We start from the raw sequence: 12425 nt of genomic DNA on the forward strand, positions 1-12425 counted from the left end.
ACCCGTTATTCGTATTTACACAGCTCGTGACAGAGACAGACATCTACCAAGTACATGTGACTTTTCCAGGTGACAGTAACAGTATAAACAAATAATTGGGCTTAAAGTTTACATGAATATGTCCATTTATAAGTTAATTAACATGTTCTTCACATTGTGTCAGCGTTGACTAACCTCCACACCGTAAGCCCCGCAGCCTTTCACAAACTCGCCGATATTCCTCTGACAGTCGCTGTCGCTCCTCGGATCGTGGACAAACTACAAACAGGAAGCGGTTCAGTTAGATCATCTTGCTTGAAGCTGTAAACGTGAAGAAACTTCATACACACTAATGTCACAAATAGGTTTTCCGCGCTCGGAAACACATCGAATTCTCGTCGTTGATGTGACTGCTGCTGCATTCGCCACTTGCTGCTTATCCGTGTCAAGCTAGCACACTTCCGGTTGCAACTTTCAAAATAAAACATTGACTGGGGGACTTTTTGTTCACTTTTTTGCGTTCAAATCTTGACTACGGAAGAATTACATTCACTGTGATTGATTAGCTGATTGCGATAAGCAGATGTCTAGGTATTTTATTAGTATTTAATTTGTTTTGTTACTTTAGCAGTTTCACAATTATTAATACAATTAATATATTCAATATTTTCCTGATTAATTAATTAGTCGAATTGATTTGGGCCATAAATTGTAAATTAAAAAAAAAGTAAAGAAACCAGAAATTAGTTAATGATATATCATTATTGTATAATACTGTTACAATACTATGTTATACTATATTTTACATCAAATTTGTTTGAAATATGTATTGTAATCCAAGTAATCCATCATACACATAGTGATTGATTTTGATTTGATTAATAATCAATGAATAATAAGTTGAGCGATGCCAAGAACTGCACTGTCTATCTGTGGTAAAGCTCTTCCCAAAAAGCATACAGGGAGGGGATCAAGATCATATACTGCTAACAGGTAATGTGCCTTTATTTTGAAAAGACAGCTATTACCTAAAGTTTCAGATAAATGAAGCCAACTTGACGCTGATCTACAATCTCCCAAGGGAGTTGGATAAGCCGAAGGAGGATGTGACGCTGACAGGTTCATGGTCCAGTGTGTGTTTGTGTGTGCCCTCGTGTTACAGTTTTTCTCAGTCGCTTTGGTGCTTTTCTCAGATCAGAATAAAAATTCTATTAGTTCAACCTCCACAACATTTAGTCATTTGTGCACATCATAGTAGCAGTTTCTCTTTCCTCTGAACAAATTGCAAATGCTTTTGACATGCATCAGCTGCTTTCATACAACTCTCTGCTGTTTTATAACATTACCATTTGCTTATTTCTTGTCAGTCCAAATCAACATACTTATTGGATGCTGAATAGCCATTCCCAATAAAACTGATACTATGTATTTCATTGCTTGAGTCATTACATACAAAACTGTTGAACAAGTTATCAAATTCTGCCAAGCAAATTTTATACCGTTCTTTATCATTTGTTCCTGCAATGTCTCCTAAACTGAACAATTGCTCTTCATTGGTGTATGAAGTATTAGTTGTAACAAATGACGAGCCACTTGCTCACAGTCACTCAGGGATGAATCCCATGAACTCTCACTTGGCAAGCATATGTGAACCGAGCAGGACATAGTGTGTACCATTTCTACAATTCTGTGACACATGGAAGGTCAGCATTGTGGAAGAGGGGAGAGGATGTGGGGACGAAGGGGATAAAACAGGGGAAGAGGGAGAAGAGACCAAATACAGAGGCAGATTCTTAATGAAATTAGAGCTACAGTTGTGGACCATGTTGTCAGTCATGGCCTCACAATGACTGAGGCTGGTCAGAGGGTGCAACCAAATGTTGGAAGAACCACTGTGAATTTAATCATTAAAACATAGGGAGAACAGGTATGCATAGTATTGGACAGTAATCCAACATCTCTTAATATCTCACTTACTCCCCAAACTACAGTAGTGTGTAACTTTACTGTAGTTTTCAAATGGCTGTACAAGTAGTGTTTAGTGCTGTCTTGAGCATTTCCAGGTAGTGTCAGGTAGGTAGAGTTCTGACCTTTTTTGCGTTGGAAACACTGAGAGAATAAACTGCTGTAATGAAAACATGACAAAGCCATTTGACTTTCTTGTTCATAAACAATGGTGTCAAGACTTCTAATTTCAACAATCCATTTTGAGCAAGTGACATGCTTTTGCAAGTCATCCACTAGGTTTTGCGGTTTGCACTCATTGTTTTGAGAAATGCACTGACTGCCATGCAAATGTTAATAGTGATGTGAGAAAAGAACCAAAGCAACTGAGAAAAACTGTAATTAACTCTTCAGAGCATTTTCTGGCATAAACTCTGGTCTTGTCAGGACCAGTAGTCCACATGGAGACCAAAGCCTGGTCCTTTTGAGGCAGAGCCTGTTTTTTTGCAAAGACTTGAGGTGTGGTTAAGGTAAGTTTAGGGTAAGGCATTGGGATAGTAAGGGTGTCACAAGCAGCCCCCTCCAAAAAAAAAATGAATGTGGCCGCCACTCAATATCAACTAAAAATGTCTTTCATTTTGAACTTCTGTGAAATTATGTCACAAATGTAGTCATTGCAATATCATGGTGAAATATTGTGAGTTAATGTGATTCATTTCATATCGCACACCCCTACCGAACAGTTGCTTTTTCGCCACACATTTTAACGTGACTGGCCCCATCCTAGTGTCCTAATAGCTGCACAAACCTGCGTCTTATCAGTAATCATGAATAAGGTCACATTTGTATGTTCTGGAGCACGATGGTTTTTCCCCCCAACATTTTAGTCATGAAAACAATTATGTAACTGAATGGTTTGTAAAATGTGTAATAATGTGTGATGTGACGTTAACAGCAGAGCTATGAATTATTTAAATTTACAGTAAAGCTACTGTGTCTCATTTAATAATTAGATCATTGGTAGTGCTGTTGTTAATACATTAGCCTCGAAATTAGTTGGTATTTGTCAATTATTTATGAGAGAGGATTAGGGCCACATGTGAAACATGTTTTGGGAAATAATAATAATATTTTGTTTCCCCAGAAAATTTCTTTAAAGGTCACAATTCTGAGATTAAAGCCAGAATCCCCCGAAAAAAAAGACAGTCAAAAAAATCTGATTTATAAGATTAAAGATGGGAAAAAAAAAAAAATAATAATGATAAAAAAAAAAAAATAATAATAATAAAATAAAATAATAAAACTGTTTATTCCTGAGGAAGAACAAGTCAGAATTGTGGGATTAGTCGAGGAAGAAAAAAAACCTCAGGAATTCTGAGATTAAAGTGAGAATTCTGACTATGGTTCTGAGAAAACAAGTGAGAATTCTGAGATTAAAGTCAGAATTCCTGAGGGAAGAAAATCTGAATTCCCATTTTGGATTGTAGTTTTGGCTTCAGATTCGATCGACTGAAGACGCACATTAAAGGAAAAAGTGTAAAGCAAAGGGACAAGGAAAGCTAATTTTCTTCTCCAAAATGTTCACGAAATGTGGAATAACTGGGTTAATATTTTATGTGTATTTTATTTTGCTTTTGTGTGCATTTTAAATGCCCCAGAAAGCCCGGTGCTGCGTATTAGGTCATCGGGACCGGGTCCTGCACTTACTTTGTCCACCGTCCCGGGTCGGAGTCGCTCCAGCAGCTTACACAGCACGACTCCGTCCTGAAGAGAGGTCTGCAGGAAAGCCCCTGGATCCGAGATGCACTTCTTTGGTGAGTCCAAGACTCCCAGTGTAATCAGCCATGTCACTGTTTGTTCAGCAGAATTCATCCCTGAGTCTCTATACTGTCATCGAACAGCAGCAGGAACAGCAACTACACTCCTGTGTCTCCTGTTCTGGTGCGTCCAGAATGAGACAGCTGGTTGAGCCCCGCCTTGTCTGAACACTACAGTCAGCACACACACACACACACACACACACACACACACACACACACACACACACAGACACACACACACACACACACACACACACACACACACACACACACACACACACACACACACACACACACACCAGTCTTATTCAAAAATAAAATTACATAAAAATAGAGATGGAAATTAATAATAAAGGGGGTTCCTTCCTCTAACGGCTGTATTGTCCCGCTCTCTCAGTGGATGTTGGCATCATCACCTTTGCTTGTGCACAAAGTAGCAGCAGCAGTGTCAAGGTAGAAGTTGGAAAACAGCGCTTCCTTTAAAGTCCTTCAAATTAAAAGCATACTCTTGGCAAGAGTGCGTAATTTTTATGATGGTAAACTTGTTTTTGGTTTGCTGACAAAACAAGGCATTTGATGTCACTTGTAAGTCTTTTTTTATGTATTTTTTTTTTTTACCTTTACACAGCTAAATGAAAAAAAGAATCTTGATTAAATTTACAAGCACATTATTAAAAACAAGTGCATGTTGTGGAGTCGGCCTCAAGAACTCTGAGTTTGGATTTGAAAGTATTCAATTAAATTGACTCAGTTTCCAGTCAAAAGGTATAGAATCGACAAAAGCCCTTTTACCCAGTTCAGTACGGGCATATGGAAAAAGTACGGATCAGCACTTATTAATGAAAGTATACCAATGACTGATCCTTTGGGTGGCCAGAGCAGACCATTTCACCCAAAAGTATAATTCACAATGGTGTGTGGACATTTTACAATTTGTAATAAACATCAGGGATGCAGGGTAAACAGTATCAAGCTTTCAAAGACATTGAGCAGAAGCATTTATATACAAAAGATCTCCATAATCCAACACTGACAAAAAAGTTACAGTTGAAGCTATTTTGCGTCAAAAGAAGAACACAACTTATTTTGAGAATAAAACCACAATTTTTGCCTCAGCCTTTCTCTACATATGACTTGAAAGAGAAAGAGTCATCATTTAAGGAAATGTGTTCTTTGATAGGATGATAGGATGTTTGCTTTGTTGAGGCATAGCCGATCTGTCAAGTCTACCTCCCACTCTCAAAATTCCATCCTCCAATACAGGATCCAACTTGTAAAGGGGAATTTTTGACACCAGATGGCGCCATTCCAACCTGGTCATCTCTTCTGGGAATACTTGATTTTTGCTGAAACCGATGATAGATTTTTCTGCCATTTTAAGATCATCAACAGTTATGTTTTGCTCTCTTAAAGCCTTCTTTCTCATCTGCTGTGAGTGAGTAACTTCACTTTGTGATCTTGTGTATGGGCGGTTGACACAGGATTCTTTTCTCTGTTTTGCTAGAGATTGCAAAAACACTTTTTTAACTTTACATTTTTTCTCAAATGCAAAAACACAAAAGCCAATCCTCTAAACCAAATGACCAGTTGTCTAAACACATTTACTAAATCTAGCCATACTTTTCCAATATCATAAACACATTTCACATGAAGACACAATTCACAAAACACAATCTCCTCCGTTCTCATAAATCTAAACACATGTTTCCTTGCTAAAACAAATGTTGCAAAAGAACATATTCTCAAATGAAAGTTCATGTGATGCAAAATGCTTGCCACAGTCAGCAATAATTGAACACAATGAACACACCTGGCGTCATATATTACACACAACGACTCCAAATTGAAGACACTTCAATGCTGTGACCACACCTATAAAAGCGGGCGTTTTTCCCGCGGTGCCTAGCAAGAGACAACATAGCCTGCGATGTGGATGAGGCGATGTGGCCCGATGCAGCTCGGCAACATGATGCCGCACAGTGACTGTGGTGTGTGTGTGTGTGGTGTGAATGAAGAAAATAAAAACACTTCACACCCTGATCATGTTTTCAAGAGTACTGTTGTGTGCAATAGATTCTGTTTTTTGCATTGAGTTGTGTTACAGTAGTGCAGAATTTTCTGTACTCTTCATATGAAACTCACAACTCTAAATGCCTAATCCTCTGCAGAGATCTAAGAAGATCCGTTACTCTAAAGTTTTTTAAAAATATGCATTGGCAGTTATGAAACAAAGAACCTTCTCACAAATTGAATATTGTGTTTTAAATTGTTTTGCTGTAGTGTGTAATGATGTGTATAGTGTTTACATTTTTGAAAGCTTCGAGCTGCTCTTTTGGTGTGAAAGTTTGAGGTTTGAAGTGAGAAGGTGTGGTTGTGCTTATGTAGCTTTAGAAAAGGGTATTGTGTTTAGACATTGGGGAACATGGAGGAAATGTTTGTGAAATGTGTTTTAGCATTTGAGAAAAACTGTAATGTCCATGCCACAGCCTTTCTTATCTTCAGCCAACAGGAGAAATAAGAGAGCAGTTGATTGGTAGGGTTCTTTGCTTCGTTCAAAAGAATATTGTGCACAACCAACCTTACTATAACTTTGGGGTCATCTGGATTAAGTGCATGGGATTTCATGGGTACATTTGGCCATTCACTGGCTGGCTTCAACAAGAAAGTTGGTCCCTTTATCCATCTTTTTTCATCACAAATCTTCCAGCACTTAGTCCTCTAGATGCATCGTCGGCTGGATTGAACTTTGTCTCCATATACTTCCATTGTGATACATTTGTGTTATCTCTGATTGTTGACAATCAATTTGCAATGAAAGTATGGAATCATGTATGCTCATTTGCAATATACATGATTACTGCTTGACTGTCTGTCCAAATAACAGAATTTTCCAACAGCAACTGTAATTCAGCTCTGAGCATTTTGTCCACTTTGACTGACAACATAGCACACACATTCACACGTGATTCAAGCACTTCAGCACATGTTTGTGCTGGAGCTAGTGAAACAATAACAAGAAAAAACAAAACAACCTTAATTCAAACACAAAGTTTATGGTTTTAAGACCCACAATACTGTGATCTGAAGCATGTAGTGGCTTCTTCAAAACTTCAACTTGTGTATTTTTGAAAAAAACGTAAATCCCTTATTTTGAAAAAAAAAACCTTTTTCCTGTTTTTTCTCGTTTTGCGCTCGGCCGACTTGTTCCCGCTTGGTCCGTGGTGGGTCACATTTATTAGGTGGTGTGGGAGGACCGGGGGGTGGGGGTGAGGGTGGGTAGACAGACAAGGGAGGTGTGAGAGAGATGGGGGGGAAAGAGAGAGAGAGAGGGAGGGAGAGAAGGGAGAGGGAGAGAGAGAGACACTAGATAGAAGTTGGTAGCATAACACACTAAGGCAATAATGATAACATTACAACATTAACAACACTGATATGCATTTGTATAAGTACAGTAGAATTTGTGAACAACCACATATAGAAAAGGTGATCTTGTTTGTAACGGGTGTATCAGTTTATATTGGTTCTATCATGAACCCGAGTTTGTCCATGTGTGTATCTGTATGTCTGTGTATTCGCGCATCCATGTATATATATGTGTGGAGGTTGTCACTTGGTGTGGTCGGGAATCAGTGGTGAAAACCGCGTCGCCGCCCCCCAGCCCCCCAGGAGAAGACCGGCAGTAACCCAGGCACATGGAGCGTCCACCGCCCCCCCGGGCCAGGAGAGACCCACAGCCGCCCGACCCAGGGCCGCAGAGCCGGAGCCCCCCCGCCCAGAGCCCGTCCCGAGGGGGCAGGAGGCGACAGCACCACAGGCACAGACCAGCCCACCACACTCCGAGGCAGGCCCTGAGGCCCCAGGTCCCCACGCCCGGGGCCCACCCAGGCCCCCAGGGCAGCCCAGTCCACCACCAGAGACAGCGGAGCCTCCCCCAGACCGCCCCCCAGGAGGCAGGCCGAAGCCCGCCGGAGCCCGCCACAGCTATCCCCGACGCCTACCCCAGAGCCAACCACACGACTTCTCCCCCAGAGGGGAGCAGGCAGAGGCAAGCCCCCCCGCACAGGCATGGGTCAGAGGCTGAAAGATCCATCACGGCGGACCCCACACCTACCTGGCACAAGGACCCACCGTCCATCCAGGGGAAGGCGCCCAAAGTCAGCCCCCGGCAAGCGACCAGCTCGCCACCCACCATCACCCTTCCCAGGAGTCATGGCAAGCCACGGCCAGGTCCCCCGGGGCTCCCCCCGACAGACCGCCAGCCGACCCAACCACCCCCCGCAACCGCCAGCGCCCCAGAGCTCCACAGCCGCCCCCCAGCCCAAACTGCCGACCCCAGCCCAGCCGGGAGGCGGGCAGGACACAGGTACCCGGGAGGTCCCCCCACACCCATCCCCCCTCCAGGATGTGGTGTGGTGTGTATGTATGTGTGCTGTGGGATGTGTGTATGGGGGATATTGGTATCTAGCGTGCATTAAAAATTTTGGGGGATGATGAGGCGACTATACCCCGCTGCTTGCTGACAGTGGGGTTGTAGATATGCCCAACCCCACCCCCAAGCCCTATGTTACGGTCTCCAAACAATTAAATAAATAAATCAGTGGCTCAAATTGGAGACCTCAACATAAAAGAAGGACACCAGAAAATGGAACATTTTAACATGTTTATTCACAAACTTTTCCCACAGGGAAATAAACATATTTTACGAAAACTATAAATACTTTACCAAATAAAGAATCGTCAAACCAAAAGGACCTGGAGATGCCAGCCAAACTCAGCAAAATGGAGGGGGGACCAGGCCACCCCCTATAGGGACGTCGAAGCTGGTTCCCTCTCCCTCCCTAACAAAACAAAATTATTAACTAAAGCTAAGCGAAAAGTAAGACTACCGGCCATCTCCAAGCCAAAGGAAAATAACAACTAAATTAAATATTACTAAACAGAAAAGTATTTAACAAATCATACTGTGGGACTAAGGTGTTGCTGGGTCTGAGCCTCGTGAGAAACTGAGCTGCTGGCTTATATAGCAGGCTGGTAACTGGGTGGCAATGATTGTGGATCTGCTGCAGGTGTGTCAGCCTGAGTGAGCCAGCCTGATGAGGAGAGAAAGAACATGCAACAATTAAAGGACTGTCTGAGTGAGTGAGTGAGTGAGTGAGTGAGTCATGGCCACACGCAACACCCCCACCCTATGATGGCGAATACCGGGAGTGCAACGTGAGGTCATTCACTCGTCAGAAAAGGAGCGTGACAATGTGTCGGCCAGGACATTATCCTTGCCACGGACATGCCTGACGTCCACGTTGAAATACTGCAAAAATATTGACCACCTCATTAATCTTCGGTTTGTGTTCCGCATCTGGTTCAGAAAAACAAGAGGGTTATGATCAGTATATATCAGCGTGGGTTCATTGGAAGAGCCTACATAAACCTCGAAATGCTTCAGTGCCAAAATAAGCGCAAGCGCTTCTTTCTCAACTGTGGAATACACACGTTGATGCCGATTGAATTTTTTCGAGTAATACGAGACCGGATGCTCAATCCCATCATCCCCATCCTGAAGTAGGACCGCACCCGCCCCCGCATCACTTGCATCTACAGCGAGTTTGAATGGCCGATCGAACGCAGGTGCAGCAAGAACTGGAGCATTAGTTAACAACGCTTTTATACCATCAAAAGAATGCTGACAGCTCGGAGACCATTTGTAAGATACTTTTGGGCTCAACAGGTCGGTTAATGGGGCTGCGACGGTAGAAAAGTTCTTACAAAAACTTCTATAGTATCCTGCCATTCCTAAATACCGCATTAGACCACGGCGAGTGACAGGAGGAGGAAACGAGAGGATTGCTTCTACTTTAGAATGGACAGGTTTAACTTGACCCCGACCCACAATTTTTCCGAGGTATGTCACTGTAGCCTGCCCAAATTCACACTTGGCAAGATTCAGAGTGAGATTGGCCTCACTCAATCTGCCAAACACTGTACGAAGCTGTTGAATGTGTTCCTCCCATGTTTTGGAGTAAACAACAATGTCATCCAAATAAGCCTCGCAGCCCGATAAACCAGACAAAACCATGTTGACCAAACGCTGGAATGTTGCTGGAGCGTTTCGGACTCCAAATGGCATTACGGTGTATTCTAGAAAAGCGTCAGGAGTCACAAAGGCAGATATAGCTTGAGCCCTAGGTGTTAAAGGCACCTGCCAATAGCCTTTTAGTAGGTCGAGTTTTGTGACATAATTGGCACAGCCAACATTATCAACACAATCATCGATCCTAGGCAAAGGATAACAGTCAGGTTTTGTGACCCCATTCACTTTACGATAGTCGGTACAAAACCGATCTGAGCCGTCAGATTTTGTAGCCAAAAGACAGGGTGAACTCCAAGCACTTGTGCTAGGCACAGCTATGCCGTTTTCCAACATGTAGTTCACCTGTTTTTGGAGACGAAGCCTTTTTTCAGGATTAACGCGATAGGCGTGTTGTTTGATTGGCGCAGAATTATCGACATCAATGTCATGCTGCAACACATGCGTGCGAGTCGGCACATCTGAAAAGAGAGTTAAATTAGAGCCAATTAAACCGATCACATCCTCACTCTGAGACTGAACCAAATTCGGAAAACAATCATGAAGATCAGAGAGCATTTCTGAGTTTTTTAGTCGCCCATGAATTACATCACTGGATATACCTACAATATCATCTTGGTCATCCTGAGATTCAAGAGAAGGAACACTGGCGTTGCTAGACAATGCCAGAGTTACCTTGTCACCATCAGCAATTCCTACGCTGGCCAGCCCTGGTGCAACATTGACCTCTGAACCATCAGAAGGGGTGGAAACAGACTTAAACTCCCTGTCAAAATAAGGCTTCAACATATTAATATGACATAGCCTACTACGCCGCTGACGTTCAGGGGTGTCAATGATGTAGTCTCGATCGCCCACCTTCTTTTGACTTGGTAAGGGCCGCTATAACGCGCCTGCAGAGAAGAGCCAGGAATAGGCAATAAAACCAGCACTTTATCGCCAGGACTAAAACTCCTGCTTTTTGCATCCTTGTCAAACCATCTCTTCATTTTGCCCTGTGCAACGGTCATATTTTGCTTTGCCAATTCACAAGCACGTTGAAGTTTGAAACGAAACTTTGACACATAGTCGAGCAGATTTTGTGATTTGCTTTCACCCAACCACTTCTCCTGCAAGAGTTTAAGGGGCCCTCTCACAGTGTGCGCAAACACCAGCTCTGCGGGACTAAAGCCGAGGGATTCTTGTACCACCTCACGAGCGGCAAAGAGAAGGAGATGGACACCCTCGTCCCAGTCCCTGTCAAACTCAAGGCAGTAAGTGCGCAACATAGACTTTAATGTCCTATGAAAACGCTCAATGGCTCCCTGACTCTCTGGGTGATAAGTGCTCGAACACAAATGAGTGATGTTAAGCTCTTTCATAACTTGAGCAAAAACACGTGACATAAAATTACTTCCCTGGTCGGATTGGACAATTTTGGGAAGGCCGAACACAGAGAAGAACTTGACCAAGGCTTTAACAACAGCTGGAGCTGTAATAGAACGCAAAGGAATGGCCTCGGGAAAGCGAGTTGCTGTACACATTATAGTTAACAAGTACTTGTTACCACTCTTGGTGCGATGGAAAGGCCCAACACAGTCAATTTGCACACGCTCGAACGGCTCACCAATAACAGGGATTGGATAAAGTGGATATGGAGAGATGGCTTGAGTTTTAGCAATCTGGCAAACATGACAAGTTTTACAATGGTGACGCACGTCCCCTTTTAGCCCCGGCCAGAAAAAGTACCGCAAGATACGATCAAAAGTCTTATTAATTCCTAGGTGACCAGAAAGTGGATTATCATGTGCTAGTTTCAAAATCTCACTTCGATATGTTTGAGGGATAACGATCTGTTCTACCACCCCCCAACTATCATGGCCAGATAACTGTGGAGGTGTCCACTTGCGCATGAGCACGTTACCTTTTAGGAATAACCCTGTTGGCAAGTCATCTAACTTCTCTTCTGAAGTCACACATTCAAAGAGGGGAGCGAGTGACGCATCCCGCCTTTGATCGGCAACTAGCTGCTCACGTGACATGCAAACCTTGGAGTCAAGTTGAGGCAAAACAGAACGGACAGGGACCTCTGGAGAGGCAGGTGGAGAAGTTGAACAGTCAACCAGAAAACTGTCTGACAATTCCACCTCAGCCTCCAGTTTTTGGCGCTCGGCCATTGCCCGCGTCACAGCACAGACAGAAAACACTTTAGGAAATTTCAATGCCAAATCGTCAGAGTTTTCCGGCAGAGGGACAGAAATTACCTCTGGATTAATGAGCAATTTGCCACCAGCCAAATCATTGCCCAAGAGCAGAGTCACCCCCTCGATTGGGAGTTGTGCACGGATCCCCACCTTAACGCACCCCTTGACCAAATCTGACTCAAGATAGATGTTATGAAGTGGCAGGCCCACATATTGCATATCAAAACCTCTAACAAGCACATCTGATTTAACGGCAGATTTATCTGAAAATGGCAACACATGCTCCAAGATTACAGATTGGTTGGAAGCAGTGTCCCTGATGATATGAACTGGTACTTTAGTGTCCCCCTCTGTCAAAGAGACAAAACCTTTCATTAAAAAGGGCTGGAATTCAGGGTCAGGGCTGCGCACCGG

At 43.1% G+C, this 12425-nt stretch overlaps 1 protein-coding gene across 1 annotated transcript in view; it reads right to left on the reverse strand.

Annotated features, from left to right (window-relative positions):
* Window positions 1-3795, reverse strand: part of LOC310934263 (rho guanine nucleotide exchange factor 7-like) — a gene marked incomplete at its 5' end in the record, with an annotated part of 67877 nt that extends 64082 nt beyond the window's left edge. The window contains 2 exons of the mRNA XM_083897956.1: window positions 175-258; window positions 3631-3795. Of these exons, the coding sequence (XP_083754082.1) occupies window positions 175-258; window positions 3631-3795 (249 nt within the window). The remainder of the gene's footprint in view (window positions 1-174; window positions 259-3630) is intronic.
* Window positions 3796-12425: the final 8630 nt, after the last annotated feature.

Source organism: Microchirus variegatus, assembly GCF_963457635.1.
Source record: "Microchirus variegatus genome assembly, chromosome: 1".
In the NCBI taxonomy this organism is placed as follows: domain Eukaryota; kingdom Metazoa; phylum Chordata; class Actinopteri; order Pleuronectiformes; family Soleidae; genus Microchirus; species Microchirus variegatus.